The sequence below is a fragment of the Lepidochelys kempii genome, chromosome 16 (genome assembly GCF_965140265.1).
Source record: "Lepidochelys kempii isolate rLepKem1 chromosome 16, rLepKem1.hap2, whole genome shotgun sequence".
Taxonomy (NCBI): domain Eukaryota; kingdom Metazoa; phylum Chordata; order Testudines; family Cheloniidae; genus Lepidochelys; species Lepidochelys kempii.
In genome coordinates, this window is record NC_133271.1 from 27,823,336 (window position 1) to 27,850,000 (window position 26,665).

The following is a 26,665-nucleotide window of genomic DNA, read 5'->3' on the forward strand; positions in this document are numbered from 1 at the left end:
CTTCAGGGGGAGGTGTAAGAATCTTGCTGGGGTTTCCTATCGTACTTGTCATCATAACTGATTCTTACTTCCCATGTAAATTACATATGCACTGAGAGTCTGCATGCACTTTATTAATTTTCTGTTGTCCCTGTCATAAAAGAGGATTTACTCAGGATATACTTTTGTTATTCCTTTCTTACTTTCTGTCACACATTAATCTGGGGTTATTGTGGCAAAATTTGTAAAAGAGGATGGTTTTGCAATGTGTCTGGAACATGGTCAGACTCTAGAGGAGATCAGCCCAATCCAAACTCATTTTACATCCTTCAGTCTTTGGTCTTCATGTGCTTCATTTTGGGCTTTGTGGGCTCTGTTGTTTCAGAGAAGTACAGATGTCAGACCCCTTGTCTACCCTAGAAAGGGTTTGCTGGCAGAGCAAGTGAAGACACAACTTATACAGCCAAAAGATTTATTTTCCTAGTATTGTTTGTATCAATTCTTCAATTGTTTGTATCAATTCTTCAACCAAAATAAGCTATACCAGCAAAAGGACTACACTAGAACCTCAGATTTATGAACTCCTTGAGAATGGAGGTTGTTCATAACTCTGAAATGTTCCTGAACCCTGAACAAAACGTTATGGTTGTTCTTTCAAAAGTTTACAACTGAAATTGACTTAATACAGCTTTGAAATTTTACCATGCAGAAGAAAAATGCTGCTTTTAACCATCTTAATGTAAATGAAACAAGTACAGAAACAGTTTCATTACCTGGTCAAATCTTTTTTAAAAACTTTCCCTTTATTTTTCAGTAGTTTACGTTCAACATAGTACTGTACTATATTTTTTTTCTCTGCTGCTGCCTGATTGCATACTTCCCATTCCAAGGGCATGGCTACACTGGAAACTTCAAAGCGCTGATGCAGGAGCACTCCCGCAGCAGCGCTTTGAAGTGCGAGTGTGGTCCCACGTGAATGCTGGGAGAGAGCTCCTAGTAATCCACCTCCACGAGGGGATTAGCTCCGAGCGCTGGGAGCCTGTCTACACTAGCACTTTAAAGCACTCAGACTTGCTGCGCTCAGGGGTGTGATTTTTCACACCCCTGAGCCAGCAAGTTGGAGCGCTATAAAATGTAAGTGTAGACAAGCCCCAGGTGAGGTCTGTCATTGGCAGACCAGTTTGTAACTCTGGTGTTCGTAACTCTGAGGTTCTACTGTATTTTAATGTGTCAATACTAGGGCTTTTGCTGGCATAGCTACGTCAGTTGGGGTGGTTTCACACTCCTAATCAATATAGTTATACCTACAAAACTTTTTTAAGTGTAGGCCAGGCCTGACTGTATAATGAGTGAAGATGTATTTGCTGATCAAGTTGGTCCTGAATATTTGAGAGCCTTATTAGGACTAATATCTTCAATTGGCAATAAAAATATACATGGAGCCAGTATGTGGATCAGTGCACAAGGCAAAATGAGCAGGTGGGTTTTTGTGTGCTGTATGAGTTAGAACCTCTGTATGGCTTCCAGTGCACATAATTATACCGTGAATTACATTCTATTCTCCAGGGCTTTGTCCAGACCAGTTTTAAATGTCCCAAGTGACAGCTTCCATCACTTTCTTTGAGAAACTATTCCACAGGTGATAACTACATAAGTTCTGCCTGCCAGCCTTTAACTAGAAGAAATGGGCATTGCTGTGAATAATTTGCTTTTCAGGGGGATGCATTCTGACACACTTGAAGTGCACAACAAGCTATAACACCCAGCCTATTGTGCCTCACTGATCCTACATACAGAATGTGGACATTGCACTGCTGTTTATGGATCACTTCACACTTTGAGTGCCAATATGTACATATTTATTCAGGGGACACCATCATAGGGCCTAATCACATCAGCCACACGATCAGAGGCTCGTTCACCTGCACATCTACCAATGTGATATGTGCCAGCAATGTCCCTCTGCCACGTACATTGGTCAAACTGGACAGTCTCTACGTAAAAGAATAAATGGACACAAATCAGATGTCAAGAATTATAACATTCAGAAACCAGTCGGAGACCACTTCAATCTCTCTAGTCACTCCATTACAGACATAAAAGTCGCAATATTACAACAAAAAGACTTCAAAAACAGACTCCAATGAGAGACTGCTGAATTGGAATTAATTTGCAAACTGGATACAATTAACTTAGGCTTGAATAGAGACTGGGAGTGGATGGGTCATTACACAAAATAAAACTATTTCCCCATGTTTATTCTCCTTCCCCCCCCCCCCCCCACAACTGTTCCTCAGATGTTCTTGTCAACTGCTGGAAATGGCCCACCTTGATTATCACTACAAAAGGTCGTGTCCCCCCCACTGCTGGTATTAGCTCATCTTAAGTGATCACTCTCCTTACTGGAAATGGCCCATGATCACTTTAGATAAGCTATTACCAGCAGGACAGTGGGGTGGGAGGAGGTATTTTTTCATATTCTCTGTGTATAAATAAAGTCTGCTGCAGTTTCCACGGCATGCATCCGATGAAGTGAGCTGTAGCTCACGAAAGCTCATGCTCAAATAAATTGGTTAGTCTCTAAGGTGCCACAAGTACTCCTTTTCTCCTTACAGTGTGTATGATAACACCCATTGTTTCATGTCCTCTGTGTATATAAATCTCCCCACTGTATTTTCCACTGAATGCATCCGATGAAGTGAGCTGTAGCTCACGAAAGCTTATGCTCAAATAAAATTGTTAGTCTCTAAGGTCCTTTTCTTTTTGCGAATACGTACATTAGTTGCTGATAATACTTAAAAAATATTTTTAAAAAAATCAGATTCCAGGTATATTTTGTCAAATACAATGTCCAAGAATCCGTAATTAACAGTGTCTCTGATAATATATACTGTATTGCAATACAGAGAACCACTATCATAAATAAAGGGAGACATGGATGAATTTATAATTAAAAATGCACTAGAAATTACAAGCATAATTTATTTACTAATGTGCACTGGAATATATTTTCTGTGTAATATTTTAAAAGTGGCATTAATAGATAATAGTAAACAAAATATTTTTAAACTAAAATTTTAATAAATATTAGAATTAAATGTGCTATATAATAACTGCTTCAAAATGCAAATAAAATTATTTAAATAGGAAAACCAAATTTAAAAGTATCGCAAATGGTATTTAATATAATCAAAAATATGAAAAATATACTACAAGTAATAGAGGATATTCATGTTTATAAAACTCCTTTCAGATTAATTTTTATAAAGAAAAGTGGGGTAGTTACAAATTTTAAATAGGTTTCTGAGAAGAGATCTGGGTTCTATTCCCAGCTTTACTACAGACACCCTGTGTGACCTGATGTAAATACCTGTTGATTTTTTAACAACCCTGGCACACGTACAGTCTCTCCATAGTTGAGGGGGCAAGCAGGTTACATTGTAAATCCACTTTTATGCCTCTTGTAACTTTGACTAATTTTCTTCATACTTTGTAGAAAGTTGGTTGGCCTTCACAATTAACCCAGCAATTTGCAGGCCAAAAACCCGTTTATCTAGCCCAACTATTCGAGTTATAGGTCATCAAAAGATTTGGATCTCTCACCTCAGATATGGTTTGCTACTTCCTTCAAATTTTCCACAGTTGAATGTAACTGAAAAACACGTTACATGCGGTATAGAAGAAAAGAAGTTGTATTAAAGAAAAGATAATGACCAATTGTTGCAACAAATTGTAATTATTATAATCTGTACATGAGCAGTTGGCACATATTATTTATTATTTGTATTACCATAGCAGCAATGATCCCTAGTCACGAACCACAACCCTGTTGTACTTGGTGCTGTACAAACACAATAAAAGGCAGTCCCTGCCCCCAAGAGCTTACAATCAAAGCATCAGACAAGAGACAACAGATGGATAGAGACACACAGGGGAATACAAGGAAACAATGAGACAATATTGGTCAATATGACTGACTGGTTTCAGAACACCAGTGGCCTAACTACTGTCCATTTTTTGCAGGCATCGTGGCAAAGGTGAGTTTTAGGAGGTTAATGGGGTAGCTTGGTGGATGTTTGCAGGGAGATCCTCCCTGCAGATGAGGGGCAGCACTAGCAAAGGCACAAAGGTGCTTGTTTTAAAATTTAACAAGTGGACCATGGAGGGTGGTGTCAATGAGCAAGGTGGAGTTGACATCTTGATAGTGAATGAGAAATGATGGGTAGGATGGGGATAAGCCATGAAGGACCTTGAAACTGAAGACAAGTAGCTTATAATAGAGAAGAGGGTACCAATGGAAGGATTCAAAGGGGTGACGTGATCAAAGTGACAATCTAGGAAAAATTATCTTTGCAGATGCATTTTAAACGGATATGAGCAGGGCATGATTGTATTTGCCAAGGACAGAGAAAAGGCAGAGCACCCTTTCTATGTCAGTGGGGCCCCCAGCAAACCTATGAGCATCTTGAGGTCAAGGTCTATGGCACAAAGCCCATTTCCAGGCATTAGTAGGATTTTCAGGCTGGTGGGGTCAATTTTCAGAGCTAGTCCCAACAAGGAAACAATAAAACTGGCCAGATCTCTTGAGACAGACAAGGGTTGGGCCAAGCAGGGAGAGACTGGGGAGCCAGAAAAGGAGGGGTGGGAGGGCCAAGGGTCTGCAACTAACCCTGATTCATCACTAGTGAGAGAAAGGGGGAGCCAGCCACCCTATGGGTCCTGAGCCCCAGGGACGGGTGGGGTGTGTGTGGGGCATCCCACTGGTCAGAGCCCCAAGGATGAGGGGGAGGTGAGATGGAGCTAGGCATCCCAAGTCCAATGATGGGGGGTTGAAGGGGAGCCGGACACCCCATGGGTCCGAGCGGGATCTGGGCATCCCAAGCCCCAACAACGGGGAGTTGAGGGGGAGCCAGGAACCCCATGGGCCCGAGCCCCAAGGACGGGTGGTGACGAGGAGCTGGGCACCCCACGGGCCCGAGCCCCACTGCTGGGGGGTGAGGGGGAGCCGGGCACCCCACGGGCCCGAGGCCCGAGGACGGGGGCGGAGCCGGACACCCCACGGGCCCGAGCCCCAAGGACGGGTGGTGATGAGGAGCTGGGCACCCCACGGGCCCGAGCCCCGAGGACGGGGGGCGAGCCGGGCACCCCACGGCCCCGAGGACGGGGGGCGGGGGGGGAGCCGGGCACCCCACGGGCCCGAGCCCCGAGGACGGGGGGCGAGGAGGGGGGAGCCGGGGACCCCACGGGCCCGAGCCCCGAGGACGGGTGGTGACGAGGAGCTGGGCACCCCACGGGCCCGAGCCCCGAGGACGGGGGGCGAGCCGGGCACCCCACGGCCCCGAGGACGGGGGGCGGGGGGGAGCCGGGCACCCCACGGGCCCGAGCCCGAGGACGGGGGCGGAGCCGGACACCCCACGGGCCCGAGCCCCAAGGACGGGTGGTGACGAGGAGCTGGGCACCCCACGGGCCCGAGCCCCGAGGACGGGGGGGCGAGCCGGGCACCCCACGGCCCCGAGGACGGGGGGGGGAGCCGGGCACCCCACGGGCCCGAGCCCCGAGGACGGGGGGCGGGGGGGGGGAGCCGGGCACCCCACGGGCCCGAGCCCCGAGGACGGGGGGCGAGGAGGGGGGAGCCGGGCACCCCACGGGCCCGAGCCCCGAGGACGGGGGGCGAGGAGGGGGGAGCCAGGCACCCCACGGGCCCGAGCCCCGAGGACGGGGGTCGGGGGGGGGGGAGCCGGGCACCCCACGGGCCCGAGCCCCGAGGACGGGTGGTGACGAGGAGGGGGGAGCCGGGCACCCCACGGGCCCGAGCCCCGAGGACGGGTGGTGACGAGGAGGGGGGAGCCGGGGACCCCACGGGCCCGAGCCCCGAGGACGGGTGGTGACGAGGAGGGGGGAGCCGGGGACCCCACGGGCCCGAGACCCGAGGACGGGTGGTGACGAGGAGCCGGGCACCCCACGGGCCCGAGCCCCGAGGACGGGGGGCGAGGAGGGGGGAGCCGGGCACCCCACGGGCCCGAGCCCCGAGGACGGGGGGCGAGGAGGGGGGAGCCGGGCACCCCACGGGCCCGAGCCCCGAGGACGGGGGGCGAGGAGGGGGGAGCCGGGCACCCCACGGGCCCGAGCCCCGAGGACGGGGGGCGAGGAGGGGGGAGCCGGGCACCCCACGGGCCCGAGCCCCGAGGACGGGGGGCGAGGAGGGGGGGAGCCGGGCACCCCACGGGCCCGAGCCCCGAGGACGGGGGTCGGGGGGGGGGAGCCGGGCACCCCACGGGCCCGAGCCCCGAGGACGGGGGGCGGGGAGCCGGGCACCCCACGGGCCCGAGCCCCGAGGACGGGGGGCGGGGAGCCGGGCACCCCACGGGCCCGAGCCCCGAGGACGGGGGGAAGCCGGGGACCCCACGGGCCCGAGCCCCGAGGACGGGGGGCGGGGGGGGAGCCGGGCACCCCACGGGCCCGAGCCCCGAGGACGGGGGGGCGGGGTGGGGAGCCGGGCACCACACGGGCCCGAGCCCCGAGGACGGGGGGCGGGGGGGGGAGCCGGGCACCCCACGGGCCCGAGCCCCGAGGACGGGGGGGCGGGGTGGGGAGCCGGGGACCCCACGGGCCCGAGCCCCGAGGACGGGGGGCGAGGAGGGGGGAGCCGGGCACCCCACGGGCCCGAGCCCCGAGGACGGGGGGCGGGGGGGGGGGGAGCCGGGCACCCCACGGGCCCGAGCCCCGAGGACGGGGGGCGGGGGGGGGGAGCCGGGCACCCCACGGGCCCGAGCCCCGAGGACGGGGGGGCGGGGGGGGGGAGCCGGGCACCCCACGGGCCCGAGCCCCGAGGACGGGGGGGCGGGGTGGGGAGCCGGGGACCCCACGGGCCCGAGCCCCGAGGACGGGGGGTCGGAGCCGGGCACCCCACGGGCCCGAGCCCCAAGGACGGGGGTCGGGGGGGGGGAGCCGGGCACCCCACGGGCCCGAGCCCCGAGGACGGGGGGCGAGGAGGGGGGAGCCGGGCACCCCACGGGCCCGAGCCCCGAGGACGGGGGGCGGGGGGGGAGCCGGGCACCCCACGGGCCCGAGCCCCGAGGACGGGTGGTGACGAGGAGGGGGGAGCCGGGCACCCCACGGGCCCGAGCCCCGAGGACGGGGGGCGAGGAGGGGGGAGCCGGGCACCCCACGGGCCCGAGCCCCGAGGACGGGGGGCGAGGAGGGGGGGAGCCGGGCACCCCACGGGCCCGAGCCCCGAGGACGGGGGGCGAGGAGGGGGGAGCCGGGCACCCCACGGGCCCGAGCCCCGAGGACGGGGGTCGGGGGGGGGGAGCCGGGCACCCCACGGGCCCGAGCCCCGAGGACGGGGGTCGGGGGGGGGGGAGCCGGGCACCCCACGGGCCCGAGCCCCGAGGACGGGGGGCGGGGAGCCGGGCACCCCACGGGCCCGAGCCCCGAGGACGGGGGGCGGAGCCGGGCACCCCACGGGCCCGAGCCCCGAGGACGGGGGGCGGGGAGCCGGGCACCCCACGGGCCCGAGCCCCGAGGACGGGGGGAAGCCGGGGGACCCCACGGGCCCGAGCCCCGAGGACGGGGGGCGGGGGGGAGCCGGGCACCCCACGGGCCCGAGCCCCGAGGACGGGGGGGCGGGGTGGGGAGCCGGGCACCCCACGGGCCCGAGCCCCGAGGACGGGGGGGCGGGGTGGGGAGCCGGGGACCCCACGGGCCCGAGCCCCGAGGACGGGGGGCGAGGAGGGGGGAGCCGGGCACCCCACGGGCCCGAGCCCCGAGGACGGGGGGCGGGGGGGAGCCGGGCACCCCACGGGCCCGAGCCCCGAGGACGGGGGGCGAGGAGGGGGGAGCCGGGCACCCCACGGGCCCGAGCCCCGAGGACGGGGGGCGGGGGGGGGGAGCCGGGCACCCCACGGGCCCGAGCCCCGAGGACGGGGGGCGGGGGGGGGAGCCGGGCACCCCACGGGCCCGAGCCCCGAGGACGGGGGGTCGGAGCCGGGCACCCCACGGGCCCGAGCCCCGAGGACGGGGGGGCGGGGTGGGGAGCCGGGGACCCCACGGGCCCGAGCCCCGAGGACGGGGGGTCGGAGCCGGGCACCCCACGGGCCCGAGCCCCAAGGACGGGGGTCGGGGGGGGGGGAGCCGGGCACCCCACGGGCCCGAGCCCCGAGGACGGGGGGCGGGGGGGGGGGAGCCGGGGACCCCACGGGCCCGAGTCCCGAGGACGGGGGGCGGGGGGGAGCCGGGCACCCCACGGGCCCGAGCCCCGAGGACGGGGGGCGGGGGGGGCCGGGCACCCCACGGGCCCGAGTCCCGAGGACGGGGGGCGGGGGGGAGCCGGGCACCCCACGGGCCCGAGCCCCGAGGACGGGGGGCGGGGGGAGCCGGCAACTCCCCCGCAGCCAGGCCAGCGGGCAGCTGAGGCGGTGATAGAAAGTAGCGCGACGCCCCCCCCACTGTTGCCATAGTAACAAAGAGGGCGGGACCGCAGCGCCCTTCGCCCCGTGCCACGTGACGGTTCGAACACTCCAATCCCAAGTTTCGCGCGGAAGGGGCAGGGCTCCAGGCCACGGCGGAGTGGGCCCCGCCCCGCGCGTTCTGATTGGCAGTGTGCTCGCTCGGTCCTGCTCTGATTGGGCAGCGAATTCGCAGCTTGTTGGGAAGGCCCCACCCTCCGAGTGCTCGGAGCGGCTCGGGCCCCGGCTGCGCTGCAGGGTGACCCCTGGGGGAGGCTTCAGTCGGGCCTGCCCAGCAGAGACCAGACAGAGCGGATGCCGCGACGGCGGCCACGCCCAAAGGGCGGGGCCTGCAGCCTGATTAGGGGCGGGGCGTTTGGAAAGGGGCGTGGTGAGGACTGGGTGGGATTTACCTGAGGGGGGGTGGGATCTAGAGGGAAGAGCGTGATGCGGGGTGGGGGGGGGGAATCTGGGGTTGGGAACCTTGGGGGGGAAGAGGGGAGGGAGATGATACGGTGGGGAGGTACCCGTGGGGGGAGGGAAGAATGGTCAGTGTGGGGGAGGTGACAGGACATGGGGGAGGGACTGGAGGGAGGGTTGGGGGGCTGGGGATGACAGGACACTGGGAGGAGGGGAGGGAGGGTCAGTGTGGGGGGTGACAGGACACTGGGAGGGGTGGGAGAGTGGGTCAGTGTGGGGGCCGGGGGGTGACAGGACACTGGGAGGAGGAGAGGGAGGGTCAGTGTGGGGGTGACAGGACACTGGAGGGGTAGGAGAGTGGGTCAGTGTGGGGGCTGGGGGGTGAACTCTGAGATAGCGCGTAGTGGGTCAGTGTGGGGGCTGGGGGGTGACAGGACACTGGGGTGACAGGCAGGGTCAGTGTGGGGGTGAGAGGACGCTGGGAGGAGGGGAGGCAGGTTCAGTGTGGGGGTGACAGGACGCAGGGAGGGGTGGGAGAGGGTCAGTGTGGGGAGGGCTGGGGGGTGACAGGACACTGGGAGGAGGGGAGGGAGGGTCAGTGTGGGGGTGACAGGACGCAGGGAGGGGTGGGAGAGGGTCAGTGTGGGGAGGGTCAGTGTGGGGGTGACAGGACACTGGGAGGAGGGGAGGGAGGGTCAGTGTGGGGGGCTGAGGGGTGAGAGGACACTGGGAGGAGGGGAGGGAGGTTCAGTGTGGGGGTGACAGGACGCAGGGAGGGGTGGGAGAGTGGGTCAGTGTGGGGAGGGCTGGGGGGTGACAGGACACTGGGAGAGGAGGGGAGGGAGGTCAGTGTGGGGGTGACAGGACGCTGGGAGAGGTGGGAGAGGGTCAGTGTGGGGAGGGCTGGGGGGTGACAGGACACTGGGAGGAGGGAGGGAGGGTCAGTGTGGGGGGTGACAGGACACTGGAGGAGGGGAGGGAGGGTCAGTGTGGGGGTGACAGGACACTGGGAGGGGGGGAGGGAGGGTCAGTGTGGGGGTGACAGGGACGCAGGGAGGGGTGGGAGAGTGGGGTCAGTGTGGGGGGTGACAGGACGCAGGGAGGGGTGGGAGAGTGGGTCAGTGTGGGGGTGACAGGACGCTGGGAGGGGTGGGAGAGGGTCAGTGTGGGGAGGGCTGGGGGGTGACAGGACACTGGGAGGAGGGGAGGGACGGTCAGTGTGGGGGTGACAGGACGCAGGGAGGGGTGGGAGAGTGGGTCAGTGTGGGGGTGACAGGACGCAGGGAGGGGTGGGAGAGGGTCAGTGTGGGAGAGGGTCAGTGTGGGGGTGAAAGGACACAGGGAGGGGTGGGAGAGTGGGTCAGTGTGGGGGTGACAGGACGCTGGGAGAGGTGGGAGAGGGTCAGTGTGGGGAGGGCTGGGGGGTGACAGGACACTGGGAGGAGGGGAGGGACGGTCAGTGAGGGGGTGACAGGACGCTGGGAGGGGTGGGAGAGGGTCAGTGTGGGGAGGATCAGTGAGGGGGTGACAGGACGCTGGGAGGGGTCGGAGAGGGTCAGTGTGGGGGTGACAGGACGCAGGGGAGGGGTGGGAGAGTGGGTCAGTGTGGGGGGTGACAGGATGCAGGGAGGGGTGGGAGAGGGTCAGTGTGGGGAGGGTCAGTGTGGGGGGTGACAGGACGCAGGGAGGGGTGGGAGAGGGTCAGTGTGGGGAGGGTCAGTGTGGGGGGTGACAGGACGCAGGGAGGGGTGGGAGAGTGGGTCAGTGTGGGGGTGACAGGACGCAGGAGGGGTGGGGGGAGGGTCAGTGTGGGGGTGACAGGACGCAGGGAGGGGTGGGAGAAGGGTCAGTGTGGGGAGGGTCAGTGTGGGGATGACAGGACGCAGGGAGGGGTGGGAGAGGGTCAGTGTGGGGAGGGTCAGTGTGGGGGTGACAGGACGCAGGGAGGGGTGGGAGAGTGGGTCAGTGTGGGGGTGACAGGACGCAGGGAGGGGTGGGAGAGGGTCAGTGTGGGGGTGACAGGACGCAGGGAGGGGTGGGAGAGTGGGTCAGTGTGGGGGCTGGGGGGGTGACAGGACACTGGGAGGAGGGGTGGGAGAGTGGGTCAGTGTGGGGGCTGGGCGGTGACAGGACGCTGGGAGGGGTGGGAGAGGGTCAGTGTGGGGAGGGTCAGTGTGGGGGTGACAGGACGCAGGGAGGGGTGGGAGAGTGGGTCAGTGTGGGGACTGGGGGGTGACAGGACACTGGGAGGAGGAGTGGGAGAGTGGGTCAGTGTGGGGGTGACAGGACGCAGGGAGGGGTGGGAGAGTGGGTCAGTGTGGGGGCTGGGGGGTGACAGGACACTGGGAGGAGGGGTGGGAGAGTGGGTCAGTGTGGGGGTGACAGGACGCAGGGAGGGGTGGGAGAGGGGTCAGTGTGGGGAGGGTCAGTGTGGGGGTGACAGGACGCAGGGAGGGGTGGGAGAGTGGGTCAGTGTGGGGGTGACAGGACGCAGGGAGGGGTGGGAGAGTGGGTCAGTGTGGGGGTGACAGGACGCAGGGAGGGGTGGGAGAGGGTCAGTGTGGGGAGGGTCAGTGTGGGGGTGACAGGACGCAGGGAGGGGTGGGAGAGTGGGTCAGTGTGGGGGTGACAGGACGCAGGGAGGGGTGGGAGAGGGTCAGTGTGGGGAGGGTCAGTGTGGGGGTGACAGGACGCAGGGAGGGGTGGGAGAGGGTCAGTGTGGGGAGGGCTGGGGGTGACCGCGCACTGGGCGGGGTGGGAGGTCGGGGGGGGGGAGCAGGGACGCGGGGAGGGGGGTTGTGGGTGGGAGAGGCTCGTGGGGGGGGAGCAGAGGGGCGTGGTCTCTCGGGTCCCTCTTTCCAGGCGGCGCGGGGGCGGGAGTGGGCGTGGCTCCGGCGAGGCGCCCAGGTCTCTCTCAGGAGCAGCAGGGGGAGCGCTCTCCCCGAAGGGGAGGGGGAAGGGGAGGGCAGGGGGCGTGGCTCCGCTTGGCTCCCACGTCCCCTCGCTCGCGCTCTCTCTCTGCCTCTCTCCTCCTTCACAGGGTGACACGTCTGCAGGGTGAGTGAGTGGCATTGGCAGACTGTCAATCCCTCACCAAAGCGGCCATCAAACAACATAAAACACACACAGTCACTGGGCTGCTGGGCTCATAAATTCCAGCTGGCTGATATTTTTGCACATTGCTTTGCAGAGAGTGTGTAATTAATTTTTTTACAGTTCTTTCCCCTTTATTTCCGCTCTTTTCTTTGCACAAGTTCAAACTTTTGATAGCTGCAATTTTGCCCCCATTGTACAGACTTGGGATCGTTTGTTATTTTTTGGGGGGGGAGGGCAATTAATTTTTTTCATCTGTGTTTGTGTTTTCGTGGGCTTTTTTTAATGTTGCAATTTGGGGATGGGGGTGTTTGCTTGGTTTGTTGTGGTTTTTGCTGTTTGCCACCCTCTTAACTTTTTAAGGATTTGAAAGCAAGTTTTTTGTGTTTTTTTTAATTTGCCTTTTTTACGAAGAAGATTTTTTTTGTTTTTTGGACAAGTGGAGGAAAGACAAAAAACAATAAAAATAAAAAAGAGGAAGAGAGAAAGAAAAAAGCTTTGGAGGAAGATTGTACGAGAGAGAGAACTGCAGAAACCTCATCAACTCATTTATTTAAGCCACAAATATTATTATGATGAAAGAAGATTGTAACTAAAGAAGCGAGCGATTTACTGCACTGGAAAGAAGAGAGTGGAATAAACAACTGAGATCCGGTGAAATACTAAATACTGATTTATTTTTTTTTTAATTTGCGAGAGCAAAATAACAACAAACAGGAACTGAAATTGACTACAAGAGCCAGAGATTTATTTGCATTTTCTTTTCTAAGCACAAACCTCCTTCCTCTGATTGTGAGGCTGTTTTTGCCGTTTCTCCTGCTGCTATCTCTGAAAGTGCATTGATTGGGCTGCGGTAGGAGGTATGGATGATCAGTCCAGGATGTTGCAGACTCTGGCCGGTGTGAACCTGGCTGGCCACTCGGTGCAGGGGGGGATGGCTCTGCCTCCTCCCCATGGACATGAAGGGGCAGACGGCGACGGCAGAAAGCAGGACATCGGAGACATCCTCCATCAGATCATGACCATCACTGACCAAAGCCTGGATGAGGCACAAGCAAAGTTGGTTTCGTCTAATTAAACCTTGTCTTTTTGTGTGTGTGTGTGGTTTTTGTTTCTCTCCCTCCTGCTCCTCTGCAGAGACCAGGCGTCTCACAATTAGAGCAACTTAATACTGTAGGAGAAATTTCAAGCAGCAAAGGCAAAATCAAAGTTGCTATTAATTATTTGTAAAATATAAATATGTGATGCTTGTACCATTTTTTTTCTGTTCCATTTGATTTACACCTATGCGTAGAAGGCTGTTGCTCATACATTCCCATTTTCATTTCCATGTCTTTAGACACTATCTGGCTGACACTCATTTAAAAATCACCATCCCGCAATATTTGTTCTTCGCGAGACTTTGATTTCTTGTTAAGAAGAGTAACTTTTTTCTTTCCTTCTCTCCTGCCCCTGAAGTAGTGGCAGATGAATTACAAAGGTGACAAGATATTGCTTCAGGGAGAAAACCTTCAATGTTTGAAATCACAGTAAATACAAAACAAAGAATATGAACTCTGGAAGTTCTCCCCTTTAACAAATCAGTTCTAATGTAGAGGAATGGAAAGTACTCGAGACAGGCTTTGATTTATACACTTAGTATACCGGGAAATTTACATAAAGCTAATTTGACTTTAAAATAAACAGATGAAAAGAAACCATTTAAACACGGCTTTAAAACCAAACTTCTATGAGTGTCACAAGTCTGCAAGTGGCAGGCAGGCTGGGGCTACCTGGATCTTTTACTTGTCACCAAGTCCCTGCCTTGGGGATAAATGAGAAGGCATTTGAAACTCCCTTTTGTTTGCTCCTCTTGTCCCTGAATTTAAATATCCTCACATTTCTTGTTAATGTTTGCTACTTTTCACACAATATGATTATGTTGCCTGGTAGCCTACAGGGCAAATATGTACCTCCCCCACTCGCAGCCAAAAGCTGTAGCCAAAGATTCCTTGTCACTTGTAATTAACTTTACTTCCTATTACTTTGCATGGAATATATGAACAGTAAAATGCAGAGACACAATTAAATCATTTTACTGTGGAAAGACGCCATATTATCAAATAGCTTTTGTTAATACATTTGTTTTTTCCTGTTTTTCAGAAAGCATGCACTGAACTGCCACAGAATGAAGCCTGCTCTGTTCAGTGTCCTGTGTGAAATCAAAGAGAAAACAGGTAAGAGCCCAGGAGTAACGTGGCTTTAAATCGAACTCCAAATAGGTAAACATTGCAATACTTCTCGAAGCTTAGCTTCTGCGAGCCTGGGAGCTGCTTTAGGCACCGCAGCCATCTTTGATCATTGCCTCCTTTCCTGCTTCTGATCTTGGGAGGGGAGGGGAGAGGGACAATGTAATAAATCTGGAGCAAATTTTACAATTCATAATCCCGATGTAAAATGAAATGTAGATGAAAATGATCGTGTGTCACCGTCCACAGAGTAAATTCCCCCTCTGGCTGCAATCAGGGAAGTAACACCGAGCAACCAGGCTCTCTCTGCCTTGTTTGTATGTCAATTTCTTAAAGGAGCAATGTGAGATTGGAGAAGCCAATTGCAATGCAGAGTAGAGAGCAAGGGAACAACATAGCCGGCAACTTTCTGCTTGACTCGGGCCACCTTAAATATGTTGTTGGACACATTCGGGTGACAGATTCAAACTAGTACATTATGTAGGAAATTAACTGTAGTCTTAAGAAATGCTAAAGGATGTGTGTGTATAAATGTGTCCACACATGTTCACATACATACGGATATACCTGTTGTATATAATACATTTATTTTTATGTACATTTACCTTTTGAGGGTTATATATGTACATGAGTATTTCTGTCTGTAGATATTGCTATTCATATCCATATATCTGTAGACAAAAAATTACAGCAAAAAACACTCCTGAAGTTTTCTAAAAAATGTATTTCAATTATATGGAATAAAAAAAGGGTAGAAGCAAGTTAGTAACATATACTTTTATATATTTACAGTTGTTCTATATCTTACAAATAAGATTTTGAAAAGAGCATTTCAGGTAACTGTGGTAACAAAATGTAATGCCCATTTTAACAGTGTATTATTTAGAATTCTAGTTCTTGAACTTGTTCTACACATTCAGGTTAAAAGTGCATTAGGGGTTCAACCTAGATACAGAATATTTCTTTTATAACAATAACTCTTACCATGTAAATAGCACTTTTCATCTTTCAAGAGCTGTACAAACATTAATCATATATATGTGCTCTACAAAAATTATTTCTTCATATAATACCGAACATGTTAAAGGAGCAGTAAACTTTGTAAGCAGTAACATGTCTAAATATACAATTCTGTCTGGATGTGCCACATTTTCAGAGAAAACAGAACAAAAATGCTGTTGATTCTGAGGATAGCATTAGCACCTACACTGTAGGGAGTGAAGTTTAGAGTGTAAAAGTTGTTGAATGCTTTCTGCCAGTATTTGTCTGTAGGGAGCACAGCAAAGTCTTAATATTTTTTTTGGTGCAATAATATTTTAAACACCAGAATTTTTCTTCCCAAAAGCGTTGACAAATTAATTTTGTTAAGACACATTTAAACTTTATAGCAGCTTGTGGGTATGTTCTTTGACCCCACTGACTGGAGAAAAATTAATCGCTTTTTAGAGGGGAGGATTTTGAAAAGTATTGTATGTAATATTATGAGAAGCAAGAGCATTATTAAGGTCTGACTAACTTTTTTTACAAAATCTGTATACTAGCTTTTTAGTTGCTCTTTAAAATTATAGTTTTCAATTGCAGTCTGAAGATAAAAAAAATTACATATGACTACAGAATAAGACATCAAACATTAAATCACAGTGAATCTTAACTAAGAAACCTAAAAGTACATAGTTTTCAGTAAATTCATGTCCAAAGGTTTCCTTGCTATCAGGACTCCACTTCAGTTTCTGCTGACAGCTAAGCACTGGGGTATTGACTGTGTTGTGAATATTAAGATTGATTCTGCTTTATATTGCATTATATTGCTCTGGATAAGGGAATGATTTCCCCCCTCTCTACGCCACACACATACACCCTTTGTGCCTTGATCACAGTTAACCCCCACCCCTCCTTTTGGTTCATATTTGTTTTCTTGTCTTTTTCTAAACTTTTTGCCCAGCCAGCTCCAGAGCTAACCAAGCAACCTGCCTTTGATGTTTAGACATTTTGCAGCAGGCAGATTTCAATTAAGAAGGCGTAGGTCCTGCGATCACTTATTTGCACAGGGCTTAGCCTCACTGCTTTGAAAGGAAAGTATAGTCAACCACATGTCAGAGGTGAGTTGAGAATTAAAAACAAGTCTTTTCAGAAACAGGGATTACTGGCAGTGTGTGCTTGGTAAGGCCATTGCTGTTTCAGAAGCGAGAAGGAAACTGACAAGGGAAGAGATTTTGTGATTTCAGATGTTTCTGGGGATTTCAGTGATAATTTGTAAATTGAGATCTTGCTTTTGTGTCTTGACTTGTGGAGCCAAGTTTGCAAGTTATCTCTTTTGTAAAATAGCTAAGAGCCAACAAAGAGTGAAGGCGTCCGTCTGGCCAAAGGCGAGATCCTGCCAGCCCCAGCAACTGGGAAAGGATAGGATTATGCACTGAGTGATTGATGGAGGTAAATCCACCCCCCTCCAAACTGTTCCCATAGGGGCATATTCACTCAGGATCTCCCAGTTGAGATTAAATGACTGTATAGACATTAGTAAGTGTTACCAAAGCAAAGAAAATATGAAGGAAATTTCTAGCATATTTTCTCTGATCTGTTTCAATGAGAAAAAAGTGCAAATACTCATTGCCAAACAGTTCTGAATTTGTAGGTTAAACAGTTTGGGATGCATTAAAGTAGGGGTTCTCCCCCATTGGTCTTCACTGCCTTTTGCTCAGAATAATTTAATCAAGATGCAATTGGATTGTGCCTCAATATTTAATTATTTATAATCTGAGGAAAAGTTTACCTTGGTGTTAGTAATGGAAATTACTGTCATGATTTATCTCTACCTAGTTTAAGGAGACAGAAAGAATCTAGCCTTTGCATGAAGTGTAATTTCAGTCAAGTCTTTTAAAAAATAAGGAATTAAGAAATGCAACTGTGCAGACCTTTTTATATTTAATTGCATTCATTTTTAATACTTTGCTGGTGGATTATTATTGTTCAGCATAGCTAGTGAGGACTTTGCTAGATTGGTAGAAAGAGAATGTTTAGGGGAACCCCCAGTTTCAGGTGAATTAACCATATCAGATGCCTGTAGATATCAAAATACATTTCCTCAAGGGTTAGTAGATGCATTATGTTTATTAAAGATTTTTCACTCTGCCTTATTTAGAAGTAGGTAGCTGAAGAGTTTTTTTCTGTGAGATATTTATCACGTTCAAAGTAATTAATTACAAAATCTAATCTGACATTTATTTTTACATTTTAAAAAATACTGTGTTCTATATAAATCAACTTTAAAACAAACAAATAAACATATACTGGTATGTGCATTCCTAAAGGCAGCCACTGGGTAGCAGGTTTTCATAAAGATGACTAACTGCCACTTATTTATTTAATTAATACAAAGAAAATTGAGCCCCAAAGTTTTACTGAAGCTACTCTAGTAAAATAGGAAGATAAGAAAAATAGGTCTGTCTAGTGGCTGCGTTGTGTTACATTTTTATCTGTATCTGTTCTAATAGATGTCACTTCAGAATCTGGAGTCACATCTGTTGCATACCTTTGTATCAATCTTTCTGTCCTCCTATTGATATCATAGTCTGATGTATGTATGTCGTTTTGTATGTACACTGTTTACTGTTAAGAAAAGCTTAGATTCAGAATCTGATTATTTTTACACTTTAGTAAATTTCTATACCTGAAGTACTATATTTACATATGTAAATATAACTGAAATATATTCATTCTGATGTTCTTAAAAATGGTTAGGGAATTGCAGTTATTTCCCAGTGGAATTCCATATTATTGCGCTGTACTGATAGATGATCTATACCATCATAGTCTCTTGCCTTTTTATGTTGTTTTTAAAAATTATGTTAAAAAAAATCCAAACAATGACAGCTGCCAACCAAACCCTAATTTGCTGTCACCACAAACCCTAAATAGCATTCATTTACTAGTAATGCCTAATGGCATACCTGATGGTTTGCCAGATTTGTGGCCTTTCTGAGGCTTATAAGCAGGACTGACTTGGGAAGATCATAAAACTTAATGAACTTCTCGACTGCAGGAGGTGTCCGCAGGGGAAGAGAAAGGCCTGCTTGGCTGGTTGGGCTGGTTGAACTATTTTTTTATGTCTAAAGAGAGAGGGGGAAAAAATGATGATTAAAAATGTTCTGCCTTCATGCAGAGTTTTGTTGCAGAGGATGAAAAGATTTTTAGATATGGAAAACAGATGAATAGCGAAGTTAACAATGAGATTAATTTCTTGCTATTCACCATGTAAACTGAAACCTTTATTTTTATTGCTACAACTGTAACTAGCCATCCATCGCCATTCTGATGATTAAAGGGCTATCTCATGCCCTCACTCCACAGCAAAACTCTTACATGGCCCAATTCTTTGGCGGTTTTCAGGAACACCTCTAAGGATTTCACAGTATATCAACCAAAGTGGCCATTATCTAACCAGCCTTGGAAAGGCCTCATATTTTCTCCCTCTTGCAGTAAGAATTTGAAAATATCAACCCCTCCCTCAATTTGGATCTTTTTAACTGAACTGCAAGGTTGCTTTCTTACATTCAATTCATTTTAACTTTGCAGTATTTAAAAACTATCCTATAATGCCAATCATTTTTAATAAAATAAAACAATCCCTAATGAAAAGTTCAGAGAGAAATGTGGAGCGGTATAGTAACATTGTTATGATGTCTCTGTTCGCTATTTTTAAAATTGCGATGTTATTCAATGGAGATATTTTTTTAAAAAATAGGCTATGCAGTCCTCCTGTGCCCTCATCAGGCTCTGGAGGGTCATCTGTAATTTCCTTCGACTAGATTAGCAAGTGAACAATGTGGAGTAAAAATCTACATCTTTCTTGCCATGTGGGATTGTTTCTTTTTAATATTCAGAATTTTAAGGAACAATCAACTAAAAATCACAGAATTCTTAAATGATATATTTTAAAAGTATTTATGATTAAACATATTCCAATTCATGACATCCAATAGTACGTTACGCCACTTACACCACCTGAATGGTAGTGGTATCACTTCGCCTCATAAATGTTCAACTAGTAAAAATTAAATTGAATTAAGTATCTCGTTGCCATTTTGTCATCCGTTCCAAACCTACATAGAGACAAAGTGCCATTTCCATGGTGGTTCTTTAGCCAATGTGAGATTTATGTATGTATGTATGTATTTATTTATCTATCTAATTTATTTATTTTGGCCAAGAAAAAGAATGGTTCTTGTGATTTCCCCCTCCCCCCCATACATCTGACCTTTTGTTTTAGAGGACTTGTTACTGCATATTACCTTTACACCAAGCCATTTTAGAGCTCCTTCATATATTTAAATAACATACAAGCTTTCACTTGATTACAAGGATCTGTTTCCAGACCATCTCCCCTCCCCCCTCCCCCCCCCAAGATAAAATTAGACCTATTTTTCAATACTAACTCAGTACGAGCAGGTAATTCTTTTATTTTCTGCCTCATTTTTGGAGGGTTTCATTTTGTTCTTGAATATTAAACAAACTTGCACATTTGTAAATATTTTAAAATGATTGTGAGCTACCACCAGGTTTATTTTATCATCACAGTAATTTAAATTTATTTTTGATTTGGTATATATAAATATAATAGTAGATAGTGATCCGAGCCATCCAAGGCCATCCCGTATTTTACAAATTTAATAGATTTGTCAACCAGGTTTGTACATTTTTCAGTGAAAGATACACACTTCCATGATTTGGATCTTATGCTATCCTGATTCAATTTAAATATTAATTTGTGTGAAACATTAATGTATATTGCAATCTACCTTAGACAAGTATATGCAGAATTAAAATATGAAATTGCTTCAAATGTAATAAAAGGTTTAAATACACATGCAATATATATTATTAATATATAATGCGATAAAGCGAGATTGTTTAGCTTATATTTATTCTGAATTTTTTTAACTGTTTTACAGTTCTGTGTCACATGAATATTTTTAAGTAAAATAAGAATGAATAATAAGTTCGTATACTAACTAGTTAAAATAAATAGGGACTTGAGTTTTTCTTTTCTTGTATAATTGATGGAATTAGATGTAGCTGTTTGTATTCTGTGAATTGACACCATGAGAAGAATGCTTTGTTTGTTTTCTCAGCAGTCATGTTTAATGCTATTCGCTTATCAAGGTGATCAGCATGGTTCAGATAACACATGCCTGACACGGCCTGCCTTTTTTCACCATCATGTTGACCTTTTGTCACATTTGCTTTTCTCTGGTAGGCAATTCATGTCTTTAAGTATGAATAGAGTAAATAATTCACATCAATATTTAATATAAATTATTAAAGTTTGTGTCAGCCCCTATAGTTCCTGCTTTTATAAAGTTAGAGTAGTACATCAACCAAACTGACGAATGACGCTTTTCAGCTGGACATCAGAGCTATTCCACTGTTATCTTTACAACCTAAGTAAACAAGGGAGTTACATATGAAGGGAAACGAAGCTCTGTGCTTGAATACTATTTATATTTTTCAGTAGGGGCTATGCATATTCTTTAGAAAGGGGGAAAATGCTAGCTAAATAGCTGTAGTATTTTAATGTATGACTTCCGAAACTTTATTCTTATTGTTTATAAGCTGTAAATAGAAACATAGCAAACACCACTGAACTTGACATTTTCTTCCTCATCTTGTTACTAGCCTCCCATGAGCACTTATGATCTATCCAAAGGCTTAGATTATGCTTACTTGTTTGTTTTTTATTTTGTTTGTATTGGAGTTGCTTTCTGTTGTTTTTTTTTTGTTTTTGTTTCCTTTGTAGCCCAATTTTTACAGAATCTTCTGGAGATGAGTGATAAATTAGTTCAGAGATTATGAAGTTTCTGATCTCTTCAGTCTTTGGTTATAAATTATAACACATATTTTACAAACTAAATAATCTGTTATTGAAACTAGACTGATTTTTTAAAATAAAAAATTATTTAATGCAGCAGCTGTTGCAGTGCATATTTGTTGTTAAAGAGAGCTGAAACAAAGGACATTTTGCATAGAAGTATATAAACAAAATCATTATGAATTTATTTTTCTTATTTCATCTTAGTGTTTTTTATTTAAATTCTGTTTTTTAAAGAGAAATCCTATTTCAAGTTACACAGTCATGTGAAATTGTTGTACCAATATCAGAATCCATTGAATAACATGGGTCATATAATACTACAAATCAATCATTTTGGGAGTTTCTCTATCGTGTGTTTACAGGTCAAAACCTCTTGTTATATTTATGTTATGCATCAACTTTAAAGCTAATCTCTTAGTCTGCATTGTCCAGCAAGTGGCTTTTCAAGTATGATTTGATTTTTATTTATTTATTGTAGGTACAAAAATGGATTAAATAACATTACTCAGAATTTAAAAAAAACGGAAAAGAGTAACAATTTTTCAGTATATGTGTACATATATGACAGAGCAAATGAAAGTATCTAGAGATCTTCTACTACATAATCTAAATTAAGATTCTAAACAGACATTACAGATGCTGGTAACTTTGGCAATTATCGTTTTGTTTGGTGAACAGTAGTAAAACAGTGTGCGGTAAAAGTGTTTAGAGAGAGAGGATAAATAAATTGAACAGTTTTGCAATGCAAAGTGGTTTGTGGTGTTTTTGAGGATTTCTTGGCTCTTGCTTAACTGCTATTGTGAAGCCTGGAGCAGATTTTCCCATTGCTAATGCCCTAGAAGTATTAATTCACTTTGATATGCTAATTAGAGGGCATTATGCAAGAAATGAGATTAAGTGGCAGCATGAAGCCATTTGCCTGTCAGTAAATTGAGAGCTTTAGCATCAGGAGGAGCTTTGTTTTTTCTGAGTTTCTCTTGGTTTTGCATATAAATAAAATTGATTGAAAGGTCTAGAGAAGCTTCTAGAACATTGGTGATTCTTTTTCTCTTTCTATGATTATTTAAACTTCATGTTAAAGGCTTTCTTTGAATATTAATTGATCTAATGGGAGCTACTGAACATGAAGAATTTCATTGTATTCTCAGTTACTGTACCTGAACAAAAGAAAAGTATTCAAATTCTTTGTGTCATCTGATTTTTGTGGCATTATTTCAGGTATACCTTACAACTTTGCATTGTAAACTCTGATCAGTGCTAACTATTACTGGGCTGATGTTCTTGCCAGTTTTAGCACAACAAAGGCCTGATTTCAGAGGTGCTGAACAGCTGAAGTCAGCGGTAGGCGTGGATACCTGGGGAATCAGGCCTTGAGCTTTTATCATCCCAACTCAGTTGTAGGGTGTTCCATTATGTCTTATGTAAACTGGAGATATATTTGGGATCATTTGGGAAGGAAGAAGTTGTAACACTGGCCATAGATTTTATTCAACTGCCAGAAAACTATATTTGAAGTAACATTAAGGGGTTGACTTAAATCCATAAAAGCAAGGAAATTCTGAGTTAATGCTTAAACTCTGCCCTTAACTCAACCCATTGAACCTATTTATTAGAGTATATATGAGTTGTAAGATAACTGTGCTGAGACCCCTGCAGTATTATGGCACTGTGGGATGAGTCAAAGAGAGTCTCTGATTTAGCTCAAAATTTCCTGGCTCTTGTGGCTTTAATTCAGACTCTGGTGTCTCTTAAATATAGTTCGCAAAAAGAAAAGGAGGACTTGTGGCACCTTAGAGACTAACCAATTTATTTGAGCATAAGCTTTCGTGAGCTACAGCTCACTTCATCGGATGCATCTATCTATCTAGTTGTGGTGTTCAGTTTCCCCTTATGGAAATGTACAAACATATAACAGAAGTAATGCAGGACAATGAAATTTTTTAAAATATCTCTGGCCCTCTCCCTGATTGCTTGTAGGATATGAAGGTTTGTATGTCTCCATTGTACACATCTCCTTCATAGATCATTATCTTAAAGCCAATCAGGGGGTAGTTTTAGAATGATCATGCTTGTGATGAGCCCCAGTAATTAAAAAAGAAGCCCCAGTGTGGGGCTCCATAGTTCTGGCAGCTGATTTCTAACACTACTGGGGAATTTTTAACATCATAACGTAAGACACAATAAACCATAGTGACTTCTTCAGAGCCATATAGATTATCAGGTCATTGCAACTGGCATGCACACCACAGCGTCTGTGCTCATGTGTAACTTCCAGTAATATAAATAGTAGGTACAAGCATGCCCATAGAGGGGAGAATAAAGACCTCTCTCTTTTGATTAAGAATCCTTATTACATTTTTTGTGAAATGTGGTTATCATATTGGCCCATTAACTGCTTTTATAAATGAAATAATTGGTTATTTTTAATCCCCACCACCGTCTGAACTACTTGAACAAATAAATCTTCATTAGGAATTCACAACCTGAAAACTTTCATTAACAAAATGAAACCATTTTGGAGTTAGATGGGAAACCGAATAGCTTCTGAAACCACAAAACCAAATTTTCTCATAAGAAGTAACCTAATGTGCCAAGAATCAGCAAACGTTCACTTTCACGTTACAACCTCTTGAATAAAAACGCTAAATAATGAACACATTAACAGGCTTATCTTAACTATATCCTTAATAACGCAGATTATGGGGCACTGAAAGGCAGTGTAATCTACTATATAGAGTATACAGGACTGGGAGCTTGAAAATTATGGATTTTAATCATTTGAAGCCTAATCTTGTTCCCACTGAAGTTAGAGACAAAACTGAAGTTAATGGAAATTTTGCCACTGACTTCAGTGGGGCCAGGGTTTCATTGTGTCTCAGCTGACCCATCTATAAAATGGGGATATTATTTTCCTATTGAGGATCATTGTGAAGCTTGATCAACAAATGTTTGTACTATATGTTGAAGTTGTAAAATGTTATGCAGATGGTAAGTATCATTAAAATTGCTATGATGTGTTATATATGAAGAAATATAGGAAATAGCAATCAAATCACTTTCTAGTGGCCATTATTACTTAAATTATAGTATTCCTAAATGATGTCCCACCTATTGAAGGCTAACTAGATTAAGCTTTCCTTAGCGGATTTGCTTTTCTGTATGTTAATTGGGGATGATATTATTCTGAATCAGTCCTGTAGCAGAATGAAAACAGGGTCCTGATTTTATATTTATTTTTATTTAATGATTTAAAACAAAAAAAACCATTGTCCACAATAGACAATGATTGGTGTTTTACTTTGCTGGTGAACGTTCACAGATACCATTACACAACTGGCAGGATATTTAAAGCACTGATTACAAATGTTTGTTGATTAAAGAAGCTTTTCATGCTTTTAGTGAATATTTGTAATTGCACTAAATAACACTGAGATGTTTGTGTATTTTCTTATAAGTTAGATGCCGATTGCAGGAGGGACTGTCACTAGTAATAACAAGTTACACTAGATTGTGCAATGATTCTTATTTGACTTCAAGGATATATTTATTACCATTTTTGAACAAATTATACTAACATGAAAAGTTGTGGAAATGATTGTGCACTAGATAAGGTGATACATTACAGGAGTGGTTGGGTTTATGGAGCTTTATGCTGAGGTTTTCTCAAAAATTATAGCGCAGTCCTGTCACTATAAAACCCAGTGATTCAGTTGGTAATAACATGCACTGGAAGTATTTTTAGTTTTCACTTGTTATTCAAATAGAGTAGGAGCTATCCGTTTTTCTACCTCCTCTTTTTTCCCTTTGTTGCAATCTCTCTCTCTCTCTCTCTCTCTCTCTTTTATTTTTTTTTTTAAAGCAGAATGTCTCAGGTTTTGGTTTTGGTAGTGACTGCAGGTAGTGCCCTAAGGGTGAAATCCTTACCCCTCAGAAGTCAATGTGAGTTTTGTCAAGAGTTCAGGGTGAGAAGGATTTGGCTGTTAAGTGAAATTTGCCCCCGTGCAGTGAACCCATACAAGTCCTTTGGCACCGTTAAGTCCAGTGTTAAAGGCTCAACTAGTGCATAGGCTAGTGGTTCTCAAATTTTTGTACTGGTGACCACTTTCACATAGCAAGCCTCTGAGTGTGACCCCCCCCATATCAATTAAAAACACTTTTTTATATATTTAACACCATTATAAATGCTGGAGGCAAAGCGAGGTTTGCGGTGGAGGCTGACAGCTTGTGACCCCCCCATGTAATAACCTCGCAACCCCTGAGGGGTCCCAACCCCCCAGTTTGAGAATCTCTGACATAGGCCTTGTGTGAGTGAGCCTGCTGCACTGGGGTAAATTTCACCCTCAGTGAGTTGCTGAGAATTATTTCTTACTTCCTCTCCATTTGTTGGGGCAGTGACGTGATATCAATATGATCCTTGGGAACTTATTGACTTGGTCATAGTCAAAAGGTCAAGAACCAACAAGTATAGAAATTGAATGTCTGAAAATTAAATGATAGTCTCTATATACATAAATACTTGGATGTCAGTGTATTACATGAACTAATTTTGGTTTACTTAAATTTATGGCATTTTGTGTTCAATAAAGGAAATATTTCTTCCTTTCAGTATACTGAGAGTCTAATAATATTGTAGTTGCTAGCACTAAACAAATCAATTTCCTGTTACTGACTGATTATCATAACAGCTGCTGTTTAATCACCATGATTGTTATGTAACTTTGAAATCCCTAATATTTTGGAAAGGAGTAGGCAGCACTGTGGTGCGTATGTAATGACGTGATGTCATTGCATTAGGTTGGAGATAAAAGTCGACACCCCGCCTGTATTTAGTGTCTTTCTGTTTAGTGGGCTCTGGAAACTTGCAAAAATATAAACAAATTCCCTACTTTAAAAAAACACCACCACAATCCTCACCCACCCTCCTCTTCACAAAAAAGCCCCTGTTTTTAAGTGTGCTGAATGTTAACTTATTAGATAACTGAAAATCAGAATGGCCTTGGGAAGGGTATTTCTTTTTCAGTTCCAAATAATGTAGCATGAGACGATTAAATGACAGTAATATACTTTTAGTCCCTAATTTATATAAATAATGCACTTATGTATATCACAAAATACTTCATTTTTTTCTCATGAGAACTAAAAAATGGGGCTTTTGAAACGAGTCCGGTAGGGTTGGGAATATGGTTCTCTCCAAGTGCAGCAATAAGGCAGCGGTCAGCACGAATGTAAATATTTGTACAACAACCAGGTTCCACAGATTTCAGTGTAATGGTAAAAATCTGCCCTAAATGCCTCAGCAAATATATGCTGAAGAACAGAAGCCTATTCACTGAAGAAACAATTGACTTTAGCTTCTTTGTTGTGCAAGTGGCCCCCAGTGGTCCTACTGCAAGGACCAGATAGAGCCGAGGAGAATGGCTGCCTCCTGGCTGGTGGGCACTCCCTGTGTGTGGTGCAGGGAGGCATTTCTCATCCCCTTCCCTGCTCTGCCCGCCCGGGAAAGGGGAAGTTGTCAATGGAAGAGAAAGAACTGTAATCGCACATTTACATATGCTTCTAATTGTTGATTTGGGGATTTTCTATGAATATAGCTTCACAAAACAGATGCCGTTTAAGAAAAGGGGGAACAT

At 47.5% G+C, this 26,665-nt stretch overlaps 1 protein-coding gene across 7 annotated transcripts in view; it reads left to right on the top strand.

Moving 5' to 3' along the window:
• Window positions 1-8,717: 8,717 nt before the first annotated feature.
• PBX3 (PBX homeobox 3) overlaps window positions 8,718-26,665 on the top strand; it is a 165,300-nt gene continuing 147,352 nt past the window's right edge. For 4 of the 7 annotated variants that reach the window (XM_073314192.1, XM_073314196.1, XM_073314197.1 and 1 more), the window contains exons 1-2: window positions 11,880-12,998; window positions 14,082-14,155. In XM_073314192.1, the coding sequence (XP_073170293.1) occupies window positions 12,802-12,998; window positions 14,082-14,155 (271 nt within the window). In that variant the 5' untranslated portion in view covers window positions 11,880-12,801. Of the gene's footprint in view, window positions 8,818-11,879; window positions 12,999-13,852; window positions 13,940-14,081; window positions 14,156-26,665 lie in introns of those variants that run through there. The other 3 variants (XM_073314194.1, XM_073314195.1, XM_073314193.1) reach the window with 3 other exon arrangements.